Source organism: Girardinichthys multiradiatus, chromosome 4 (assembly GCF_021462225.1).
Source record: "Girardinichthys multiradiatus isolate DD_20200921_A chromosome 4, DD_fGirMul_XY1, whole genome shotgun sequence".
NCBI classification, from domain to species: domain Eukaryota; kingdom Metazoa; phylum Chordata; class Actinopteri; order Cyprinodontiformes; family Goodeidae; genus Girardinichthys; species Girardinichthys multiradiatus.
The window spans coordinates 3,802,266-3,828,281 of record NC_061797.1 but is presented as its reverse complement, the minus strand read 5'-3'; the positions used below and the strand labels follow the sequence as shown (position 1 = coordinate 3,828,281).

Below are 26,016 nucleotides of genomic sequence, written 5' to 3'. Positions count from 1 at the left end.
CCCTAACTGTTGCCTTTTTAGCAAGCTTTACACTGGTGACAACCCCATTCTGCAGCATTCTGCTGAACATGTTTGGAAGTCCTGAGGCCTTCTTGACTGCAACTGAACCTCCTTGAAACCCTTGATGATCCAGAACACTATTCTCACAGCTGTAATGATTCAAACAGAAGTTTCTTGCGTTCAAGGCTATTCCATCACAACAGCCTCATATACAGGAACTGCAAGTTGGCATTTGTTTAGAATTCTCCATTTGTTGAGTTTTTTTTAACAGTTAAATGACTGATTTCATTTTTTTCAGACCTCTAAGTCTGTTAACAGAGTCATATGCTGTTACAATCTTCATTCTGAAGGCCTCAAACTGCTTTTTCAATCTACACCTACTTCAACAGTCAGGAGGTTTGCCGTTCAAATACGACAAACCTCTTTCCGAATGGTGAGAGATGGTGTTCTCATCATGTGCACCTAATGTGAGATGCCTTATGCCTAAGTGTAATTGAACCATTTTAAGATGGAATACATTTCTGGATGTGGAAAAGTATACATTGGACAAACAAAAAGAGCAGTATAATGTTACCATGAAGACCGACATAGCGTTCTCTGTTATTTTGCACATTGTTGGACTAAAGCAGGTAACCCTTTTATCCACAGTTCCTGTAGATAAAATGAATTGACCTCCTCGTTTCCTCAAGCTCTGACTTGACCAAAACATAAACAAAGCCTCACTCTGTTTACCCTGACTCTGTGTGTGGTTCCTTCATGTGCCAGCTAATGGGGTTAACTGAGGTTTATGGATTAGTGTTTCAGGTGGTTCTGTGACTACATCTGCTGAGGGAGACTTCAGTCACAGCTTCACACACCGTTTGACTGAGGCACAGGTAATGCACAGGTAGGTTCTCTTTTTCTAATTCCTTCATGCTGGTTTTAAATCATGTGTGACAGATACAAAACACAATATAATTATTTTTGAAGATCACTGATACCACGATTTGGTGTCTGCGCCTGCTTCATGGCAAGGAGCTTACAGGAACACAGGCAGTAGTTCTTCTATGTATGTAAGATGACATAAATGACAGCTGAATCTAGAAAACATTGTTGGGATTTTGCTGTTAGGTTTATATCTGAGCTAAAGTAAGCAGTCCCTCCACCAGTTCCTTCATCATTATTTATTTCCCTTTGGGATGAATTTATTTTTGAATTGAATTGAATCAAAGTCTGGTGTCTCTTGGAGCTCTCTGAGGAATTACATAGAAAAACACTGTGTTGCAAAAAGAAGTGTTGAGGGTTCATCAAGTCTGGCTCAATGTTTGTTGGGAGACCTAAAATTTTATTAGAACTTCAGCAGAATAAATAAATGTACACCAGTGAGTAACATCAAGATGGAAATATGTCTGCTGTTACTATACAGCGATATATAAAAGTGATTAGTATCCCTTTAAATGTACGTGGCTGTTAGTAAGATCTAGTTCTGGTTTAGCTTTACTGGAGCTTCTTTTTTAGCACCAGGATATGCAAAGACAGCTCAATAAGCTTAAGGAACATCTGTTTTCTCTGCTGCTGGAAGTCTTGCACCATCTGTCTGCTCTGGGTTTTATTCTCACAACAGCACATATCTGATTAACTTTCCGTGGACAGAAGGAGCAGAAGCTGAGCGTGCTGTTCTGACGTCACTGCACAAAATAACTTACGCTCTACATGTCTGACAAAGACCGTATGTCAAGGCTTCCTTTCTTTTCACTGATACAATGCCACAAACATTCACAGTGTCTAACATGAGAGCACATGGTATCATTGCTATGCCGCTCTGGTCCTTTTAGCTGCAGGTGATTATTATGTAACACTCAAAACTAATATAGAAAGGTTGGAGGAAAGTCAGGCAGGATTTCTGGGAAGGTAAACTGATTCAGACTTCAGCTTTTCTCAATATGTTGCAGCCAGTAAAGAGTACACTGCTTCTCTTAGCAATCTGTTATCATTGTCTCTGTGAACATCTCCGCTGGACTGAAGAACAACTTTTAAACACTTCTTTCAAGGACTTTAACACTTGTTTAAACTGTAAACATGTAGGTATTTCCTTAGTAGACAGACTTTAGAGAAGACATGTGTTCTTGGTCAGTAACAGATTGGACTTATCTGAATCCACTTTCTGTGTCCTGGCCTCCAGGATCTTGACAAAACAACAGAGTGCCATCTGCCTATTTAAAAAAACTATGGCCAAGCTACTTCAGTTTGTGATGTGAGAGCTTATGCAAATCCCACCCCCACCCTATAGAACCCCCCCACCCCACGGGAACTTTGGGGAAAATCTCTGTGGTCACTCATTTGTACAAGGAGCGCTCTGCTTTAACCTGAAGGTTAAAGTCTAAACAAGTTGTGTTCAGGATGTGTGGGGTCTGCAGGGATGTTAGCTGTGCCCATTTTCTGACCCTAGACCTGTATAAGGCCTGGATGGAGGGAAGGTCTGGCCAGATAAAGCTCTCTGCAGACCTAATTGTTTATTATAATTTGGACCTGTCCTGTTATGTGGATGAGCCAAACCACACAGTCATGGGCAAACACCAGACAAACTTACACAAAACTAATTTTAGTTTTGAGTATTGTGGTATTGTAGTATTTCAAAAAGTTAAACACTACATTACAAATGTTTTCAGACATTGTAGAAAACATAACTACCAGTAAATATGAAACAAGGGTGAAATACTGGAAGTTGTGCAAATGATGATCACAAGTGTGTATGGGGATTCAAGTATAAAACAATGTTGGTCATATCTATGTTGCAACTGGGATTACAAGTTGGGCATACTCTTTACAACACCTTGCTGGATGAAACCATATCAGTGGGTGCCCTCATGTACCATGCAGATTTTATGGAGGAGAGGATGCCAAAACTACAAAATTGTTATTCTGTTTGTGTCTCAGTGAACCGAGCAGGATGGAAGGTGTCCCACTGAAGATGCCCCAGGCTGTTACCTTACAAAAAGTCAAAGATGATGTCAAAGTGACTATACCTGATTACCTCACCATATTGCGGGAAACGGAGGTACGAATTCTTTCCTCACTCTGTGCATCTTTGTGTTTTAGTTGTGTGTTTGTTCAAAAATTACACTGACCTCAGACTTGCATGTATCAATGGCCAAGGTTAGTTTCAGAACCAAGAAAGTGCAGCAGTTGTAATATTTCCATTAATAAATGTAATTTTAACAGCGGAAACCTCAAAAGGGTCATCCTTCAATCAATCTTTCTTCATCCCTGACATTGACTTAATATCTTTGAATCACTTGTGGTACACTTTATTGCCGAAATGTCATTATGTTCGAAATAGCTCTGACCCACATACAGAGAACACTCAGGAGGAGGAAGTTAAATAAAGACTGCTTTATTGGTGATGTAATCAGGAACAAAACGGACAAAAATCTCACTGTAGGGAGAGAAGTGAAGAGAATGGATGAGTACAGGTAACGGAAGGTAAGACGAAACTAAGAACAAATAATTATCATGAATCTGAGATCAGCTTACTGGGTTATGGTGGTCAGGTCGCCAGGGGGAATGAAACTCAGGACCAGGTCTTAAGTAGGGATATCCGTAGAGAGTTCACTTGGTGCCGTTCTGTGTGAGCTCGGAACAAAGTAACAAGTTCGATGCGGTGGCTTACGTTGGAGGGTGGACAGGGTACGCCTGTGGCTTGGCTCAGGAGACAGAGAGGATAGGAAGCTGCCAGCTTAATATGAATCCAAACAAAGGCAGATGACAGGATAGGAATCCTCAGAACAAAGATAGGCTTGATCATCCAGAATAACTTCCAGAAACGAAGTTAGAAACTCAGTGATCCAAAGCATAGGCTTTCAAAATCTGCCGAAGAGCAAAAACAAAGTTAATCGAAGGTCGAAGAACGAAGCATAAACTTAGAGTGTGGCTCGGGTTTGTACCACTGGTGGCAAAACATTCTTGCATTGAAGTGCTGGCCGCCTCCTGCTTAAGTACTCCTCATGGTAATCAGTGGAACCAGTTGCACCTGTCACCCAGCGCACCTGAGAGCTCCAGCACAGTCTGAAACAAAACACATGTGGCAAGCACAACCCAGATACTGACATGAAAGTATTCCCTCTTCTGCCGTCTCATTTTTAAATTATAGGTTTTTTCACTGTCTTTAGGAGTTTATTTTAGGGAACTTTTGACCATTCTTCCAGAAGTGCATTTATGAGATCAGAAATTGATGTTGGATGGGAAGGTCTGGGTTGCAGTCTCCGCACTAATTAATCTCAAACATACTTTACCAAGTTGAGTTCAGGACTGTGCAGGTCAGAAATGTTCTTTCTTTGAGCCTAACACCTGACAAACAGCCCAACATAAAATTTCCCTCTGCACCAACTTTTACACTTGACACAATGAAGTCAACCAAGTGCTGTTCTCATGGCAACTGCCAAATCAAAACTCATTCCCTGGATTGCCAGACAACACGTATGATTCATCACTCCAGAGATTTTGCTTTTCACCACTACATCTGAAACTTTGCACTTGGTGATGTTTGGTTTGGATGCAGCTGCTCCGTCATGGAAACACATTCCATAAACCTTTCTATGCAGTGCTCTTTACTAATCTGAATACTAATTTGAGGTTTGCACACACTGCAGCAGGGATTTTGGACCACTCCTCCGTACAGATCTTCTTCAGATCCTTCAGGTTTCAGGGCTGTCGCTGGGCAACACGGACTTTCAGCTCCCCTCCAAAGATTTGATTGGGTTCAGGTCTGGAGACAGGCTAGGCCACTCCAGGACCTTGAGATGCTTTTTACAGAGCCACTCCTTAGTTGCCCTGTCTGCTTCGGGTCATTGCCATGCTGGAAGACCCAGCCACGACCCATCTTCAATGCCCTTATAGAGGGAAGGAGGTTGTTGGCTAAGATTTTCTGATACATGGCCCCATCTATCCTCCACTCAATATGGTGCAGTCCTCCAGCCCCCTTTGCAGAAAAGCATCTCCAAAGAATGATATTTCCACCTCCATGCTTCACGGTGGGGATGGTGTTCTTAGGGTTGAATCCTCCAAACACGGCGAGTGGAGTTTAAACCAAAAGCTCTATTTTTGTCTAATCAGACCACATAACCTTCTCCCATTCCTCCTCTGCATAATCCACCTTCTGAATCACACTTCAGACGGACCTGGACATGCACTTGTTTGAGCAGGGGGACCTTGCGTACGCTGCAAGATTTTAATCCATAGTGTGTTACTAATGGCCTTCTTTGAGACCGTGGTCCCAGCTCTCTTCAGGTCATTGACTAGGTCCTGTCGTGTAGTTCTGGCGTGATCCCCTACCTTCCTTATGATCACTGATGCCTCAAGAGGTGAGATCTTGCATGGAGCCCCAGACTAAGGGAAATTATCAGTCAACTTGAACTTCTTCCATTTTCTTATATTTGTGCCAACAGTTGTTGCCTTCTCACCAACCTGCTTGGTTATTTTCCTGTCTTTCTCCCATTACTTTTGCCATTTATTCTTTATTTTCTGTTTAATTAACATTTTTATTTTTGTTTTACTAAAATTAATACCTAAATCTACTAATACATTTCTAACAGTTTCCTTTGCTGCCCTATCTACTAATTCATTTTCTTTAACACCATAATGTGCTGGTATCCATAGAAAATGTATCATTAAACCCATCATATTTATTCTAAATAATTTCTGTTGAATTTCTATTAAAATATCTGGTCTGCTTTCTGAAGGATTATACTGTAAACTAACTAATGATGAACTAGAATCTGAACAAATTACTGATCTTCATGGTCTTATTTCTTCAACCCATTGAATGGCTAATAATATATAGCAATAATTTTTCCTGTATACACTGAAAGTCGATCATTTATTCTTTGCCTTAATTTAACAATGAACTCTGGTTCTATGAAAGCTACTCCAAGTACTCGTACTTGTCGTCTTCCGCTTTATCCGTGACCGGGTCGCGGGGTCAGCAGACTCAGCAGAGACACCCAGACGTCCCTCTCCCCAGACACCTCCTCCAGCTCCTCCGGGGGTACCCCATGCCTGGCTCCAGGGTGGGACCCCGGCTCCGCCGTACCGGGTGACGTCACGTGCCTCGATTTTTTAGTCGTCATGAGGGGTTCTTGACAGTGGAACTTCGAGCGCTCCACTGCACAATAATCAGTGTTTTCTCTCTTGATGTCCCTAACTTCCCATTTCCTCCCAGTCCTCTATTTATATGTTCCCATGAAATATCTTTCATACCAAAGAACTTCTCCTCTCCTTTTACTATTATTTTAATTTTCTCAGCTTTGTACTTAACTTGATCCACACAGTTAATCACATACACAAACAACATGATCTTCTCCACTGTGATTATAGGTTCAGTTCTGTCTTTTGACACTAATTGAGGTGTTGAGTTTTGTCGAACATTTATCTCCCTCCTTCCAGTCTATCCTTGCACCCTCTTCACAGCTTCAACATAGCTGATATTGTTGGTTGTCTTCATTTGTTCTACTTCAATGGCTTTCTTTCTGGCGTTCACATCCCCCACAAGTCACTCTATGTAGTCCCCCACAATTACAACATTTATCTTGAGCATTTTTATCACATTCCTCATATCTATGATCATCCCCACATTTTGGACACCTTTGTTTTCCTTTACACACTGCTGCAACGTGTCCATATCTTTGACACTTGTAACACCTGAGTGGGGGAGGGATATAGGGCCTAACTGGAAAGCTTATGAATCCTATCTTAACCCTCTCTGGCAGTACATTTTCTTGAAATTCTATCATTATTGATAGACTTTCAACTCTTTCCCCATTTATCGTTCTCAACAATCTTTTTATCTGATTCATCTCCACATCCTGAATGCTCTTTTTAAGTGTTTCTAGATCTTCATTCAAAGGTATTCCTGTTATCACTCCCCTCATCACTTTCTTTTCTCCTAAAATCCTGTTTTCTCTCAGATTTTCTACAAATACTTTCAATATTAAAGCTTTGTTTTTCTGTCCTTCTGTTTTACAAATGATTATTACACTCCCATCTCTACGTGTTTTTGCAAAACAAATATCTCCAATCTTCTTTTTAAGCTCTCTTGATAATGCAATCGGACCAATCTGAATGTTATCTTCTTCTTTAATTTTAAGAATTACTTTAAATTCCTCTAACAATCTTCTTTCGAATTACAGTGATTCCTTCATTTGAACTGTTTTCTTCCAAAGCTCTTTTACTAACTTGTGTCCCAAACAAACTTTCATTTCCTAATTCTCCCTCTTCCACTAACAACCTGAGACCAATCACTCAAATCCATCTCATCTTCATCGTCCTCTACCTAAGTCGCCATTCCAGTCCAAACCGCTCTTTCTTTTCGTCCAACACACTTTCCACAATGAAGCTCAGCTACTCATCAAGGCAATCAGTGAATCAAGGCGATCAACTGAATTTGACTGTATTCTATTTGGACTGGATGTAACTAGACTTGAGAGTGGAGTGGAATAAATTGGATTGATTTGAAGTTCGTTTGGACCAAACTGGGCATTTCTTTATATTTGGATATAGATCAGACCTGTTTGTCTTGAAAAAATTGTTTCTAAAGACCCATCCAATAAACATAGTTCTCTGTTAGTTTTAGACGTTTCCCTGCTTAAACACACAGAGGATATCTGTTCAATTGATCAGTACCCAAAGTTAGCTCTAAAATACAGAACAGGATTTTGTTTGGTCTTCATGGCCCATGTGATTAGGATGTCAACAAAGCATGAAGACATTATAGAGATAAATGGTTTATTAGTTAATAGGACACCTTTTCAGAATAAAAAGGTGTGGAATTTTGCAAAACAATAAAAATAAAGACATAAGCCAAAACCAGTCCCTTAATGGGATTACCAAAGAGTCTATCAATGTAAAAAGTTGTTACCTGCAGTAGAATAGGTTCTAACAGGTATACTGTTTCTTGATATTACAGCATGAGTTCAGCTTGGAGAACTGGGTGTTAACTGGGCTACAGAACGGCCCCACCAACCATCAGCGGCCACAGCCATTCACCTTTTCATCAGAACTTTTACCATCTTGTCCTCCATATTGGATGATCTTCAGCAGCCCACAGCAGAGTCGTCTGGCAAGCCGCCACAATTCCGATTTTTGGGAACCAAACCCTCGACAACGCTCCCACAGCCTCAACCCTGCTGTCCTTCGCACCCCTTTCACCATCTTAGACTCAGAGCAAGAAGGAGAGAATACTATGAAGGAAGCCAAGAAAAAGCAGACAGCAAAAGCTTTCTTTAAGGAAGCGTGTCCAAATGTTTTATGTCAGAGTGGTCAAAGAAAAGCACAGAGAGCCTTCACCCCAGACTTGCTGAATCCTCCATCCTGTCTTAGCAGCCTGCCACACAAACGCAGGAAGAACCTGCGGCAGTGTTCTGTCACGGTGATGGACACATCCAGAAAACAAGAATCCAACACAGACAGTCGGCCTTTGAGCACATCCTCAAACAAAGCTCCCAACACCAGGGCCAATATCGACAAAGCCACGGACAACCATAAAACAGCAGATATAGTAAGACAAATTGTTCATATTACATTTGGGCATAGTTAACATTTTGATATTTTGTGGAAAATAACCGTTTGTGGAAAATAACTGCCATTAGTCTTTTTTTCACACATATTCACTATGTGTGCCTGTGATATTTACTTAAGTCAAACAGAAATCTCTGTATATATTGAATTATCTCTAGTGCTGCAAATCATACAAATTCAAAGAGAGGAAAGGTTATTTGACTCTCCGTGCTTAAAATAGAAACTCATCTCAAGTCTTCCAAGCAGAAGGTACCCAGTTACAGCAAAACAAAATACTTTATTAATAAAACTAAACCAAAAGTGCCACAGAAGCTGCAGGAAAAGTACAAGGCAAAACCAATGCAAGGCAAGTTTGGGCTTTCAAAGTATATATCCACGGTAGGAAGATAGTCAACATGAACAACAAGTAATCTGGTTTTAAAAGAAAATCTGTCTTTTTTTCATGTTGAAAAGCTACTGGTTAATCTGGTGATCACTGAGATTATAATTTGTCTTGGACTTTGAACTAAGTTTAGCTCATGAACATGCTGTGAAAACGCAGCATAAACCTTTAGGAATAACTGAGCTGTTTCTATCAAACGAGCAGTTAATAGTCCTATCGTAACAGATCTGTGGGCTGTTTAGAAGAAATCTGGTCATATATGAGACAGATTCACTATGAATTCCGATAACATAACCATTTGAGTTTATTTAGACTTGGTTCTTTAAATTTAATTATAAAGGACTGTTTCATTTATAGCTTCAAATACTGGGAAAATATTGAATGAACGTCATCACTTATTATTTAATTATTTGGAAGATGAAGTGAGTTCTAGGTATCTATTTATCTTTTTCTAAACAACTTTAAAATGGTTCCATGGATCCAGCTCTTAAAATAGACATTGTAAAGCCAGTTCCCTGACAGCAGACAGGGTGCCAAAGGTTGATCAGGATTAGAAAGTGTTATTTGTCTCTGTCTTCCAAAACTGTGTATATGCCCTGCAATCCTCTGGCCTGTTGTCAGGATTCCAGTGAACATCAACTATTTAAAACACATAAAAGTTTAGAATAGTGATTTTCAATTATTTCATTCTGGACTGCTGTCTCCTGTGTCTTTCAGATGTCTCTCAGACCAAACTTATGTAGAACTTACCACAATGCCTCGCCATATGGGTGTTTTAACTCAGCTTTGGACTCATCTGTGGAACTCCTGTCAGCTCTGAGCTCAGAGGAGAGGGATCTGGTTGGGGTCATCACTGCCCAGGGCTACCCCCTTCGCACTGCTATTATTGCCCTGCAGAGGGCAGGACAACAGACCCCGGATCAGGTTAGTTTCACATTCACCAAAATTATGTTCCCAGGAAAGGCGTCAACCATTGAGGCTGATATATTATACAATGAATATGTTATCAACATGAGTTAGTACAGTGGACCTATCAACAATTCAATATGTTTGTTTAAATGTGTTTGTCATACAGAACTTTTTTAAAGTCTTGACTAAATATTTAGCATCAAATCAGCCAGACGTCTTGCAAACTTTTAAATTGGTCCTGATCAGTTGTTCAAGCTTACTGTAAGCCCTTTAAAATCTGAAAATAGAAAAAAGAACACCACAAAGCTTTAGTGGGCATGGGGTTATGGGAGGTGAAACAGAAATACTGTATACTAAGCTACTTTAAGCAGGTTTAAAAATAGAGCCAAGACTTTAACAGCTTGTTGTGTATTATGTGTTTTCCCATGACATGAAATGCCCTTTGTCTGAGAGAAGGGAAGCTCAAACTGCAGCATGTGGTGGGAAACAGAACAACAGGAGGAGTTATAGGAGACATGAAGACTTGTACCATAAAACTGTTTCATGACATGTAATTAAGAGCCATTAAAGTTAAGGAAACATTTTTCATTATTTTATTTACATTTCTTCACATCTTCACATTTCACATTTCTTCACGTCTTAGACAGTAGCTATTCTCCATGTGAAATGATGAAAAAAAACTTCAGTTTCCATTTTTTGTGTAGTTTTACTAACATATGCCCCTTTTTCAATGGCTCAATTTGATCCTACCCGACTCCAGTTGGTTCGCTTTGCGAGCGTTCCCATTATAGTTTTTTCATACCGGAACATAGATTTTTGGTCCCTGCTGCTGAGCAGGTACGACCGGGGCTGAGTAAGAACTACATGAGACGTGAACAGACTGCAATTCACTGATTGGCCATGGGACCAGGAGAAATGAGAAGGTTTTCGCTGAGATAGTGCAGAGATGAGTTAATAAAACTCAAGAGTGACTACAATGATATTAAGGACCACCATGACCGGAGCAGGTAATACCAAAATATAATTTTACTATTTACAAATCATAAACTATGCATGAAGAAGAAAGAAAAAGAAAAGGACACATCAGAGTTTTGAATTACATGTAGGTAGGGGGCCCTATATTTTATAACATCCTAAGCAAGCTGGTCACACATAAAATCTTAAGATCAGACGTACAAACATTTCCCCCAAAATTTCCAGCACAAACATCCAACCCTTAAACTAACTTCACCGCAGTCAAAAGTCCGCGGTATTGCGCTTTAAAGTCCTTGTCCTTGTTGTTGCTATGGCTGAGACAAAAACTTTCTCATAAAACACAAAACTGTAACTTCTTCAGGCAAACCTTGGAGCCTCACTAGTCCAGACAGCAGCATTTCTCCTATTTGCTTCTCCTGCCAAAAGATAAAGACATTCTTGCAAATACAATAATACAAATTTTATTAGTATTTACTTTATTAATGTTTTTGTTTATTTATGTTTTTTAAGCAGGTGGTCGAGAGATCCGGGTCACCTCAACACACAGCGTGGGCATTGAAATCCAGCTCTTTGAGAGAGTTTGGATTTTTTTACTCTGGAGTCGCTTGCGGGGAGAGGCGGCGAGCTGGGTTGGGTTTGTTTGTTGGCCCCTAGCTCAGCCGTCACGTGTTAGGGTTTACCCAGGAGGATGAGAGGCTCGCATCCCTGGGTCTTCGGGTCAGGAATAGGTCTCTGAGTGTCATTTCGGCCTACTGGCCGAGCAGTAGTGCGAAATACCCAGCCTTCTTGGTGTCCCTGGCGGGGATGCTGCATAGTGCCCCTCCCCGGGACTCCAATATGCTGCTGGGGGACTTCAAGGCCATGTGGGAAATGACAATAACACCTAGAGAGGCGTGACTGGGAGGAATGGCATCCCCAATCTGAATCCGAGTGGTGTTTCATTATTGGACTTCTGTGCTAGTCACGGATTGTCCATAATGAACACCATGTTCATCAGGTGTTCATCAGTGCACTTGGCACCAGGACACCTTAGGCAGGAGGTCGATGAGATACTTTGTTGTCGTGGCTTCAGACCTTTGGCCACATGTTTTGGACACTTGGGTGAAGAGAGGGGCTAAGCTGTCCACTGATCACCACTTGGTGGTGAGTTGGATCCTGCTGGAAGAGGGGAAAGCCGGACAGACTTGGCAGGCCCACTCCCAACTCCGGGAGAGCTTTGACCAGATTCCGGGGAAGGTTGGAGACATAGAGTCCAAGTGGACCATGTTCTCTGCATCTATTGTCGATGCTGCCGCCTGTAGCTGTGGCTGTAAGTTATGTGATGCCTGTCGCTGTGGCAGTCCCTGAACCCGGTGGTGGACACCGGCAGTAAGGGATGCTGTCAAGCTAAAGAAGGAGTCCTATCGGCAGTGATTGGCTTGTGGGACACCTGAGGTGGCTGATGGGTACCGTGAGGGCAAGCGTGCTGCAGTTGGGGACAGTGCCTCGGTCTGGTGTGCCAAGCGTGCCACGGTCTGGGTAGTGGCAGAGGCAAAAACTCAGGCCTGGGAGGAGTTCGGTGAGGCCATGGAGAAGGACTACCAGTTGGCCTCAAAGCGATTCTGGCAAACCATCCTGTGCCTCAGGAGGGGGAAGCAGTGCTTCACCAACACTGTTTACAGTGGGGGTGGGGAGCTGCTGACCTTGACTGGGGACATTATGGGGCGGTGGAAGGAGTACTTCGAGGATCTCCTTGTCCTGCCGTCACGCATTCCCTGATTGAAGCAGAGGCTGGGGACTCTTTTATCACCCAGGCCGAAGGCACCGAGGTGGTTAAAAAGCTCGACGGTGGCAGGGCTTCGGGAGTGGATGAGATCCGACTTGAGTACATCAAGTCTCTGGATGTTGTGGTTGTCATGGTTGACACGCCTCTTCAACATTGCGTGGCGATCGGGGACAGTGCCTCTGGACTGGCAGACTGGGATGGTGGTCTCCCTTCATAAGAAGGGTGACCGGAGGGTGTGTTCCAACTATAGGCGGATCACACTCCTCAGCCTCCCTGGTAAGGCCTATGCCAGGGTATTTGAGAGAAGACTCCGGCTGATAGTCGAACCTCGGCTTCAGGAGGAGCAGTGTGGTTTTCGTCCCAGCCTTGGAACACTGGACCAGCTCTACACCCTCTGCAGGGTTCTCCAGGGTTCATGGGAGTTTGCCCAACGGGTCCACATGTGTTTTGTGGATCTGGAGAAGGCATTTGACTGTGTCCCTTGTGGTGCCCTGTGGGGGGCACTCCAGGAGTATGGAGTCGAGGGCCCTTTATTAGGGGCCATCCGGTCTCTGTTCAAGCAGAGCAGGAGCTTGATCTACATTGTAAGTGGGACCTGTTCCCGGTGCATGTTGGACTCCAGCAGGGCCGTAGGGGGTTTGGTTCGGGGACCAGTGGATTTTGTCTCTTCTTTTTGCAGATAACATGGTCCTGCTGGACCCCTCTAGCCAAGACCTACAGCATGCATTGGGGCGATTCGCAGCTGGTAAGAAGATCATCTCCTCCAAGTCTGAGGCCATGGGTTTTGACCGGAAAAGGGAGGCTTGCCCTCTTCAGGTTGGAGGGGAATTCCTGCCTATAGTGGAGGAGTTCAAGTATCTTGGGGTCTTGTTCACAAGTGGGGGGAGAATGGAGTGGGAGATCGACAGACAGATCGGTGCAGCTGCTGCAGTAATGGAGGCACTGTGCCGGTCCGTTGTGGTGAAGAGAGAGCTGAGCCGAAAAGTGAAGCTCTCGATTAACCAGTCGATCTACATTCCTACCCTCACCTATGGCCATGAACTTTCGATCATGACCGAAAGAACGAGATCCCGGGTACAAGCGGCTGAAATGAGCTTCCTCCGTAGGGTGGCCGGGCACTCCCTTAGAGATAGGGTGAGGAGCATGGCCATCCAAAAGGTAGAGCCACTGCTCCTCCACATCGAGAGGAGCCAGCTGAGGCTTCCCGGAGGAGCTGGAGTAGCTGTCAGGGGAGAGGGAAGTCTGGGTGTCTCTACTGAATCTGCTGCCCCTGCGACCCGGTCCCGGATAAAGTGGAAGACGACGACATGCACTTTTTTTTACCTATGAAAATTTGGGTTTTGCTTAGGTTTTTTCAAACTACCTTTAAGGAATGACTGGTGAGGTAAGGTAAGGTAAGGTAAGGTTATTTATATAGCTCTTTTCAGTAACAAGACACTCAAAGCGCTGTACATATAATTACAATACAATCACAAAGAAAATAAACACAGATACAAACACAGAAAAACCAATCAAATGATACCACAATCCTTCTAAGAAATCTAAAAATCTATGAATCCTTCTGAGAAATTTAAAAATCTCTGGCCAACATTACAATGATACAGATAACATTAATAATCCTTTGGGCTTTACTGGTAAGAGCTGGTTCTAAACCAATCTTTCTAAAGAGGTAATTACATCATTAAGTCCTCTGTGTAGGGGAAAGCATCTTGTGCTAAGAAAGAATGATCCTTGGGTTTGCTGGTATAATGCAGTTGTAGTCCAGTAATAACAGTCATTTGCATCCATTGAAATTTAACTAAGCAATCACTGAGTTCTAACTAAGGAAGCTGAGTCACTGGTGTAAAAACAGCTTTTGTTAAAATTTTTAAGAAACTAGTATTATTTTCCTTTCACTGGTAAATCTAAAAATCTTTGAAAAGGAGAAGAAATGAAATCCACATTTAGGTAAAAAATCAGGAGCACGGGAAAGCAACACACATAAGCAAAGATTTTGCAGGGGCATGGTGGACTCATGAGGGTGACAATATTTAAGTGTGATCATGTGTGCAAAGAATGTTGACTGACGAAGGTGCCATTGTCCTTGAAAAAGAGATTGACGTTTTATCAAACGGCCATACAGTTCAGTGCACAGATGAGGGGGGTTGCTGAGGCAGAGCGTTGTGTTTACAGAACATCAAGGGGAAATGTTTAGATAAGAAGCCTGTGAAGGCCGTATCGGGGGGCCTGAATTAGACAAACAATAAATGTTTTGGTTCAGGCCGGCTGTGATTTTCCGCCTGCCTTCAAAGTCTTACTGGCATTCTCAGTTTCAAATCCAAATAGCCAAATTTCTGGTACTTTCAGTAGATCCTGAGCAAACAACTTTCTCCAAGATTAAATCATATCACCTTTGAGTCCGGGAAACGCAGCCAGCCTGTGATTCTGTTCAAGGATCGTGTCCAGCTTGCGATTCTGCTCTTTTAACATATCAGTCTCAGTGCTGAGAGCTCTAAAGATCCCTTCAAACATCCCAGGCAGCTTTGGAGTGCTTTGAAAGGCTGCCGATGTTTTACGAATCTTTTGATAAGCCAGTTAACCGCCAACTCCAAAAAGCAGAAATCCTGTTATCAGAAATCCAAATATGTACACATTTTCTACGTCCTCGACCGACATCGTAGTCAGGCACACAATTTTCCACTGCTGCCAAGAATCCATTGTGTATCCAGAGAAGAATGTCCCGTCTGGTCAAGAGGGTCTCCTTTATCCTGTCTTCCCGTTGAAATTTTTTTTTTAATCAATTACGTTGAGAGACCAGCTGACCAAATCCATAATGAACAAATTAGGAGGATATGCAAACAGAGGCTGTAAGAAAAACATAGACAAAAAGCTGAAGCAGGGCAAAAAATGGGTGAGGATCAAGGAGAGAGTGGAAAAGCATCTGACCCCACCGAGAACAGAAGAGAAACTGGTGACCATTTTCTATGTGTTTCTATTTGCAGGTCTTCAGTTACCTAGTAGCATGTGAGCACCTGTGTCAGCTGGGCTATGACATGGTTCAGGTGGAAGAAGCCCTGGAGATGTTTCAAAACTGTGAAACAAAGGTAAGCAACAATGTTTGACTCACGAAGATATGCCTCTTTTCAGTTGACAGGGTCAGTTTAACTTGGGACCTTTTCCTGTTTAGGCTGAGGAATTCCTACACCTTTTGAGTCAGTTCAATGAGATGGGCTTCCAACCAAACACCATAAAAGAAGTGCTGCTTGTCCATGAAAATCACAGAGAGCGGGCGCTTGAGGAGCTGATGATGCGTGTAGCCTGACAATGTAGCAGCACACACTATACTGTATGTGTTCTTTAATGTTGTATTCATGATTTTAATACAACTTTTGTACAAAAACACTCCACTTCTGCATATATATCCTAATAAGACTTAGGACATTTCTGCCTGTGAAAAAGTTGTCTCAGGATGTTTAAAAACCAAGCCATGAATGTCAAAAATACTTAAATTCCTTTGTTGCCAATTGTGTATCTGGAAGCAAGGATGGTCCAGATATATATATACAGTGCCTTGCGAAAGTACTCGGCTCCCTTGAACTGGTCAAACTCTTGACACATTTCAGGCTTCAAACATAAAGATATAAAATTCAAATTTTTTGTCAAGAATCAACAACAAGTGGGACACAATCGTGAAGTGGAATGAAATTTATTGGATGTGTCAAACCTTTCTAACAAATAAAAAACTGAAAAGTGGGGCGTGCAATATTATTCGGCCGTTCGCGTTAATACTTTGTAGCTCCACCCTTTGCTGCAATTACAGCTGCAAGTCGCTTGGGGTATGTCTCTATCAGTTTTGCACATCGAGAAACTGAAATTCTTGCCCATTCTTCCTTGCAAAACAGCTCGAGCTCAGTGAGGTTGGATGGAGAGCGTTTGTGAACAGCAGTCTTCAGCTCTTTCCACAGATTCTCATTTGGATTCAGGTCTGGACTTTGACTTGGCCATTCCAACACCTGGATACATTTATTTGTGAACCATTCCATTGTAGATTTGGCTTTATGTTTTGGATCATTGTCTTGTTGGAAGATAAATCTCCGTCCCAGTCTCAGGTTTCTTGCAGACTCCAACAGGTTTTCTTCCAGAAAGGTCCTGAATTTGGCCCCATCCATTGATAGGTATTATTTAATCAACTCAGAGGTAAGGAAAGACACCGAGTCAGTTTCACTTGCAAGGGTAGCTGTGCACTACAGACTACGAAGTATTAGCCCCCTCTCTCTTTATTTATACATGCTTGGTCACACACAGTTCAAACATCATTCAGGGTGGGCGTGTATATGTGTGTGTGTGTGGGGTCAGAAAGGTTAGGGTTCATCTGACTTGATTATAAACAAACAGAGGAGGTGGGAAGTGGGCACCTGGTGTATAGCCCCCAGATGCTGCTAGTAATAAAAGCATAACTCATTCTTGTGACCATCTCCCCTCCTGCAACATGTAAGGAGGGAAAAGCACTTAGATGAGTGATAAACAATACAAAAAGTCATAAAACCCTAACAGTTCCCCCCTGTTTTATCACGAATAAGTCATGAGTAAATACATGTAAAATGAAACACTCTGTGTAAGCACAAACCCACAGGACGGAAAACAGATTATTTTGTGGGAAACACTTACACGGTCCCTCAGCTAGGCGACCACCAATAATGGCAGAGTGAAACAATAATAAAGCAAAGAAACAAAATGTAAGAATAAAAAATAAAAGAATTAAAACAAGCCTTGTTCATATCATCATTGCACTTTTTCTCACTTCACTTAAACAGCAACGTTTTTCAATTTTCTGCTATAAGGTCATTTTATGAAGTACAATTATGAATACACTCAGGCATGGAAGATATATTCATTTACATGTCATCATAATCATCTGCTTTTGGGTTTAGTGTGGTGTCAACATTTACACACAGTATTTAAAGAGTATATAGGTGTTATCACCACTTAAAAGAGTTTGTGCTTTATGACCCTAGACCGTTCTCGGGTTCAGAGGTGAGAAGGTTACCTAGGAACAACATCTGCTCTTCCAAAGACATCACCCTAACAAATGGCCTTAACCATTAAACTTCTGATAATGGCTTTTACAGCTTCCACCACTAAAAGATGTTCAGGGGAGTGAGGTAACCCAAAGGTCATACACTTTGGAACACTTAATAAAACAATTTCCATTACAACTCCTTCCTTCTGATACTGAAAGCAAACAGTTTTTTCCTCAAAGAAAACAAATTATAACAACGGCAGAAATGAACACATTTCGAATTTGTGCCATAATGATAGATATCAAACAATAAATATGAAAGTTAGATAAAAGCATCCAAGATTTCCTCCTCAGAGTCAGTTTCGCTGTCAAAGTGGGAGAAAAGAATTTGGCTGACCCTCACTGTTCAGGCAAAGGAGCGCCTAGTAGCCACCAAATATTAAGAAATTAAGGAAAATAAGCATCATGGTGCATGTTTGACTGTCTCTCTGTTGCAGACGTCGCCAGTCCATCATCCAGAGAAAGTTTATGTGCAATGTGTAGAGGTCTTCCCTGTATGTTTCCTATGTGTCTCTCACTGTGGTGTGTGTGCAGTGAAGCAAATGACCTTATGATTTGTAACTTTCAAGCAATGCGATGGCCTTAAGTAGATTCTGAAATAACGTTGCACTGCCCAAGGGATTATTGTGCCCTTGTAAGAACAGTGTTCTTCAACCACCACTTCAATCACTCGCCAGTGATCAGCTTACAGTTCTTTGTCTTGTGGTGGTCCGCTGTCCTCACACCTTTCAGGCCGTGCATGATCCAGTTAGAAGATGACTTGTGTCCTGGAAGCCAGATGAAGCTGGAGGAGCTAGAGCTTTCCTGCAGCTTTCCTGGGTGTCTAGTAGGATCTGATATGGGCCATTCCAGCCCTGGACTTCCAGTGTTTTCTCCTAAATTCTCTGAGCAGAATCCAGTCGCCAGGAATAAAGGACTGGAGGGTGGAAGTGGCTGTTTCTGGTAATGCAGCCTTCACCATCTGTGAAACTTGAGAAAACACAGTGGACAGGTTTTGACAGTAAAACAACATCCTACCTTCACACAAAGATGTGGGAAAAAAATTGATCTTGGAAATATCTCCATGTTACTTTATTCTGACATTCCCCCCTGGTGGCGCAGGGTCCAACCCCTGCGCCAATCCAGCAAAAGGTTTAAACAAGAATGTTCTAGTAATCAAGATCACATTAGACAGAACCAAAGAAATTAATTCTGACATAACTACGTGTCACTATGAATTTAACAAAAGCAGCATAAAGAAAATCCAGATGTTTTTAACTAATTCAGTTCCATTAACAACAAAACACAAACTTTAGTCGTCGTACAGTTCATCAATATTTCACTTAGAAATTAGTCACATATCATCCTGATTTGTCTTGTAAGAAGATGAGTATTAGATTAATGAACATCTAATGTAATTCAGATGCATAAACCCTACAAATTCGAATCTAATAAATAATTCCAACCACGTATGAAATCATAACTCTGATTCTTTATCAGAAATATATTCCTTACTTTTGGCATATCTTGAACTGTCAGCTAGCTTAATGGCACGAGGGAAAACTTTCAATCTAATAAATCACCAATGATTCTGCATGCAAAACTAATTCTTCAACTAGTTTAAACTATTTCATTAACCTTTTAATAGTAAAACACATAAAACTAAATGTCATCCTACATCCAAAAAAACATGTTATTAAGGCAACAATCACTACAAGCATTTTGATTCTATTGTCTCTTAAACAGTGTTAAAACTCAGGAAGGGAGGTGCTGAGCGTTACCATGGGAGCAAAGGTGTGAACCAACCTGGTAGGTGGGCGGAGTCAGGCAGAACTAACCTTTGATTGGCAGCCTATGGGCGGACCCACAGTTTCTTCATCCCATCCCATTTTAGTGAACCTTAAACTGCAAAACTGTTAACATGCACCTACCTCAGAAACAAGCTGCTTCTTAACTCTCCTGAAAACTCAAAGTTTTAATCAATCCGGGATTTAGAAACATTATTCTAAACATGTATTATTGTTTTATGCAACAAATAAACAAACATTCATTCCAACAAACAAAGACAAAACATCAAAGACAGACAAATGGCCAAATTTGAAGTTTCAAGAATTCAAAGAAACTTTTAACAATCTCTTTTCAGAATATGTTTTCTCAACCATATCTTTTAATGCTATAATTGATCAATGTTGTTATGACAATCTTCAAGATCCTTTTTTTTAAAGTGAGTTTACATAGTCCAAAAATATTTCAAAGTATTTGGAAGCACAGCAACAGTTTTCTCTTAAATGAATCCAAATTTACTGATGCTGAAACCTTTTGAAAATTCTTTGTACTGTAACTCTATAATAATAACTACAACCCTGAGAGTTATTGTTATAATTCTCTTTTTGTTTGACTCAATTTGATCGCAGCTGTATTACAGAATTTCAGGTTAAATGCAAAGAAGTATTTTAATTCAATTCAATTCAAATTCAAAGATACTTTATTGATCCCCGAGGGGAAATTAGAAAAGTCGGCATTGACATTTTTATGGTATACCCAAACTAAACAAAACTGCAGTGTTTGACTTAATCAGAAATTAAGATAAGAAGCTTGTCTCCAAACTGGAATTTTTCCCACATAGTGTTTCAAAAAGAACAACCATCATTTTCTTTAATTTGGCCTATTTAAATTTTGAGAGTTGGGGAGAAACATTAGAAAAATTACTAGAACCCCTCTTTAATAATCCAAATGCTGATAAATGTTCCAATATTTTATCTCTTAGTAATCTGAAATCACCTTGTGTACCTTTGTACTCCTATGTATTCCTTTAATCTTTAAACCCTAAGAAATCAAACAAGGAGACTGGAGTTTGAGCCGACCATCCTCTTACTGTTAAGAGAGCCTTTATTTCTTTTCTTTTCCTAAAATGAAGGATTTTACTTGTCTGGATTCTGTTATAAAAATCCTAACCTTGGTTCCAAAACTAAACTCTTCAACCCCAATCTGTGTTCCCCAGAGTAGAAATTTTGAGTATTATTGCATTTCAAAGCCACCAAAATGACTGGAACTCATCATTGGCTTAGATCTATTTTAATAGGTAATCGGTCTACCTTTAATTAAATATTATAATTTTATGGACCCAAAATCTATGGCTTACGGGCTTCAGGAGTCCAGGAACCACAAGTTGAGTACTACTGCATTGAACAATGGTGTTAACTTTCTGCAGAGATTGAAGGATTGGCTAAATATATTATTTCTGCTTGGACAATAATCAGATTTAAAATTATTAGTTCACAGCTCCTAATTTACCTCAAATCATATTTGCTCCTAACACAGTTCATAAGAAGTTTCAGACAAACATTATGCTTAAAAGCCAAAAACACAACAAAACAAAAACCAGATCTGTTTTAAAATAAAGAAAAAGCATGCTTAAAAAACTTGTTACTGTGGTGGAAAATAACTCCACGGTTCTGAAGGCCTTTTCATGCAGAGTCTTTTAGGAAACATGAGATTAGTTTAATTTTTGTGTGGTACCACTGTCCAATCAGATTCTTTCTAAATAACCCAATTTTTCATTCTCATTTTAAAGGTTTGTTTTACCAAGGAAAATGTGTTTAACAAAACCAATTACTCTCAAAAGTTTTAAAAGTTTTTAGCTGGTGATATCTTAGAAAACAACAAGTGTTTTAATATTTCTGTGCAGCACAGAACTGATTAGGTTTCCTTTCCTTCCCCAAAAGGAGAAAAAAGAAACTGCAGAACCAAACCTTTCATAGTTTTTGTCAGGACCTGATATAAGGTACAGTGTAAATCAACACGCTGCATGAATCAGAAGAGGGAAGAAAAACCTAATATAACCTCATCCCAGAAGCTGCTGTGAAAAACAATGAATTTGTACTTTCCATAAGCGTCAGTTAACACTTGCGGACAAAAACTGCACCAAACTGTAAATACTGTGTCAGAAACTGTATGAAGACCATCTGTAGTAAAACTAAGCCTGTTTTAATGAGGTCTCTACCCATTAGATTTATGGGATACAAACTCTGACAACAGAAAATAATATCTGAAGGAGAAACCCATCAGGTTTTACGCATGCGCTGGGTTTTAAAAATGCTCCTTCATGAGATCTGTCCTGAGAATAACATAGAAACACATGGTTACTGCTGAGTTTTGGAGATGTTGTAACTTCCTCTGCTTTTTAATAACTTTTAATAACTAGAATAATTGACCCTGAATATTCCACAACGAAAGAGAACTTGCTTCTCTAAAAGAATTAACTGGAAAGTATCAAATGAGTTAAGTTATCACCCTTTTAAAGATACTTTTCTAACCCTAAAATAATAATTTAACCCGCTATATCTGTCAACGTCAAGCAAGCGTCACATGAGCAGCGGTTAATAAGCGTTCTTCGTTGCAGAAAATAGGAAAAGATTTATGCAAATGTGTGTGTGTTTGTACGTTACCCCCATCAGTTTCTAAATCGCTCCACAGTCAGACTGTCACACAGTCCTCTATCAGTCCAAAAAACAACCCAGGCCCTTCCCAGGTCTGTTGGTGAGACATTGAATCATTCTTTGTCCACTTTAACTTCTCCAGGAGGGAGAAAGAAGAAACTTTGCTCCGGTTTCTCTTCTGCCCGCATAAGATGCTTTCAATATAAATCCAGTGTATCGCTCTTCTGGCTCTGCAGCAGCATGGATCGTTGTCCATCTCAGTGGGTTCGGCCCAGACTTCTTCTGAGTTTCGTTTTTTGTGGAAACTCACACTGCGATTTTCAACAAGCAGGCAGACAGGAAGGCAGATCTCTCTCTTTCAGGCCGTGCTGGAGAAACGTCTCTGGCGGAGTAGCCATGGAGAAGGGCAGGTTTCTAAAATCCAGACTCAAAAACGCAGATGTTGAACTCAAATCCCATATATGTGTGTATTTGTGTGTGAGAGAGGCAGAAGAAAAAGTTTAGTATAGGTTCAGATTTTGCACAAAGAAATATTATCAGTCAGTCAGTCAGTCAGTCGTTCCCCATAACATGAACTATACTCCTTTCTAAAACAACTTTCGTTTTGACTCTCTAATGTCACTTTTCACTTTTTACCTTCTTTTCCGACTGATCGCAATATTTAAGACAAACAAAACTTCCTTCAGGAAAATTTTAACTTTTTTTTTTTTACTCATTTACACTTAAACTTCCACACTGTGAAAAACCAATGTTATCTTCCAAATTAAAGCACATTTAACACAATCATCCCCACTTTGATGTTTAGGAGATGATGGTTAATGTGTAATAAAAATAGGAAGAACAATAATATAGCACTCACACAGTTAGTATTTTAACATATTTATGTCCCTTCAGCAATATGTATGGTCGACCTAGCTCAGTTTATGAGATCTCTTTATTATTTAACACTTAATTTCATTCCCTTCCGGCGGAATGTTACCAACCAAATTATCCAGTTCACTTTACGGCGCCTAGTCGTCTCTGATCTCCTTGCGTCGAGATCCTACCTAAATTTATCACCATTTCTTTGCGGCGAAATAACACCTTTCCAATGCAGTGTCCTTACGGCGACACACTACCAAACGACTTTTAAGTACTTTTCTTCTTTCATTTCTATAGCGCTCACGCTTATCTCATGTACTGTATTTTAAAACTGTCTCACCTCTGAGTTGACTTTCAGGTGACTCTGTCGGATCTCCCGGACCCGCCCGGCATCGAGCAAGACAATAATCCACCGGCCAGGTGCGAACGTCACACACCGGGACTTTCAGCCACCAGGCCTAGATGCGGCTGCATCTCTGATCAGTCTTCTCTTTGTTCAAGATGAAAGTTTAGAGGGACGGCCAGGTCTTGGTAGATTTGCAGTGGTCTGATACTCCTTCCATTTCAATATGATTGCTTGCACAGTGCTCCTTGGAATGTTTAAAGCTTGGGAAATCTTTTTGTATCCAAATCCGTCTTTAAACTTCTCCACAACAGTATCTCAGACCTGCCTGGTGTGTTCCTTGGTCTTCATGATGCTCTCTGCGCTTTGAACAGAACCCTGAGACTATCACAGAGCAGGTGCATTTATACGGAGACTTGATTACACACAGGTGGATTCTATTTATCATCATCAGTCATTTGGGACAACATTGGATCATTCAGAGATCCTCACTGAACTTCTGGAGTGAGTTTGCTGCACTGAAAGTAAAGAGGCCGAATAATATTGCACGCCCCAGTTTTCAGTTTTTTATTTGTAAAAAAGTTTGACACATCCAATAAATTTTATTCCACTTCACGATTGTGTCCCACTTGTTGTTGATTTTTCACAAAAAATTAGAATTTTATATCTTTATGTTTGAAGCCTGAAATGTGGCAAGAGGTTGACCGGTTCAAGGAGGCCGAATACCTTCGCAAGGCACTGTATATATTTTTTCCATAGTTTGTTCTCCCTGTTTGTATTTGACAAGATGTTTACATCTAAGGTATTGTTTAAAATAGGTTTTCATCTGTCGATCTTACCACTGCAGAGGGAAGGATTTTGGGTATTAAAATAAAGTATTTGGATATGCTACAAAAACATGGTAGGTGCATTCGGAATCCTTAATGATTTTAACAATGTGAATTCTCTTTTACTTTTCAGCTCAATGCTAAGGTACAAGTTCAGCTTGGTAATTAAACCGACCACCAGAGACACCCACACACCAGTTGTGGTTAAGAATGACTGTCATGAATGGTCATGATAAAAAGAAAATATAAACACCATCAGTTGAAAGGTTATAGCATAACATAACCTAATAAATCTAGTTTATGCCAGCTACTAAAATTATTATTTTAGATTATTTATTATTATTATTATGACCATGGTATAGTGACATTTTGAGAGATTTTCTTCTTCAAGACCCTATTAAAGGTGTACAAAGAGAAAGCACTGCTTGAGTATGCTATATTTGTTCAGTCTTTTTCAAATTTTTTTTGTCATAATCTGTATTATTTACCATACTGTATGAGGCATGAAGTCTAAGAGCTCTTGGTTTTTGTGCAGTTTCTCTGACAGTTGAACGATTGCTGATGTTTTTTCTGCTTGGCATAGCAAGAACACACCTGTATGCTAAAACAGCAAACTTCCACAAATTCTGCTTTTATAGAGGTGGCTACACACAGGTGGCAGCTATCATCCCTCTTACAACCCAAAATCTCCAAGATTTTTCCACATAAAACCTTTTCATTTTTGCTTCTTTTTTTTAATGAATGACAGCATAGAATCTGTTTTACGTTTTTGTACACTTGAGATTAGATCCGAATAATTTAAACCTCATTGATACCAGATTACTTGTCATATGATCTCAAATGTAAAATCATAAAATTGAAAAAAGGTGTACTTTATTTTCATCAAGACTATCTGTGTTTGAAGAGGGTGTGCTCACAGTGACACTTCTGTATGTATAAATTTTCATTGCTCCAAATGCTTTCTGGTTTTAAATCTTTCACTTTATTTTAGTCCAGTATCACAGCAAAAATATGTTCCGTTATAAAAAAAACTCAATATACCGATTGAATTCAAAGATGTCTTCCTTTTTTCCTTCATGCTTTTATACTAAATAAATACATAGAGAAATAAAGTTGTGACAGTACATTTGTTTAACAGACAAGAAATGCCTCATTTGGTCAGACAATTGGCTGGATGCAGCAACACAAGAATGTCTATGGGTCATCGCTTATGAATGTAAAATGCAAATGCAAAAAACCTAATGGGATCAGTATAACCAGCAAGATTATAATATTGTGATGTGAAAACTAAAACTATCAAAGGGGTTGTCAATATTACTTGTACTTGTACTCGTCTCCTTCTGCTTATCCGGGACTGGGTTGCAGGGGCAGCAGTCTCAGCAGTCTCGGCAGAGATGCCCAGACTTCCCTCTCCCCAGACACCTTTTCCAGCTCCTCTGAAGGAAGCCCCGGGTGTTCCCAGGCCAACCGAGAGACTTAGTCCCTCCAGCTTGTCCTGGGCCGTTCCCTGGACCTCCTCCCTGTGTGATATGGCTAGAACACCTCCTGAGGAAGGCATCCAGGGAGCATCTGGAACACATCCATCTCACCTGACTCCTCTCACTGTGGAGGAGCAGCTCTTCTCCAAGCTTCTCCTAGATAGCCGAGCTCCTCACCCTATCTCTAAGAAAGTGCTCCGCGGAGGAAGCTCATTTCAGCTGCTTGTATCTGAGATCTTGTTCTTTTGGTCATGACCCAAAGTTCATGCCCATAGGTGAGGGTAGGAATTTAGACAGGCTGGTAATTGGGAGCTTCACGTTTTGGCTCAACTCTCTCTTTACCCCTAAAAAAATGCTCCAGGCTCTGTATCCCTGGAACGCTCCCCCACAGGGCACCATGAGGGACACAGTTGAATGCCTTCTCCAGGTCCACAAAGCATTTGTGAACT

The 26,016-nt window shown here is 40.8% G+C and overlaps 1 protein-coding gene across 2 annotated transcripts; it reads left to right on the top strand.

The window, feature by feature from the left end:
* Positions 1 to 852: 852 nt before the first annotated feature.
* On the top strand, positions 853 to 26,006 carry ubap1lb (ubiquitin associated protein 1-like b). 2 transcript variants are annotated; one of them, XM_047362651.1, is made up of 7 exons: positions 853 to 886; positions 2,917 to 3,037; positions 7,940 to 8,530; positions 9,650 to 9,856; positions 15,563 to 15,664; positions 15,748 to 15,906; positions 24,223 to 26,006. In XM_047362651.1, exons 1-6 carry the CDS (start codon positions 879 to 881, stop codon positions 15,880 to 15,882), a joined length of 1,164 nt encoding a protein of 387 aa, XP_047218607.1. In that variant the 5' UTR covers positions 853 to 878; the 3' UTR covers positions 15,883 to 15,906; positions 24,223 to 26,006. The 2 variants fall into 2 exon arrangements, with proteins under 2 accessions (XP_047218607.1, XP_047218605.1); XM_047362649.1 differs by lacking the exon at positions 24,223 to 26,006 and having other exon boundaries at positions 15,748 to 16,220.
* The last annotated feature ends 10 nt before the right edge of the window (positions 26,007 to 26,016 follow it).

Coding starts and splice junctions, on each gene's coding strand:
- ubap1lb (XM_047362651.1), top strand. Junction 3,038..7,939: donor CCATATTGCGGGAAACGGAG/GTACGAATTCTT, acceptor TTGATATTACAG/CATGAGTTCAGCTTGGAGAA. Junction 8,531..9,649: donor ACCATAAAACAGCAGATATA/GTAAGACAAATT, acceptor TGTGTCTTTCAG/ATGTCTCTCAGACCAAACTT.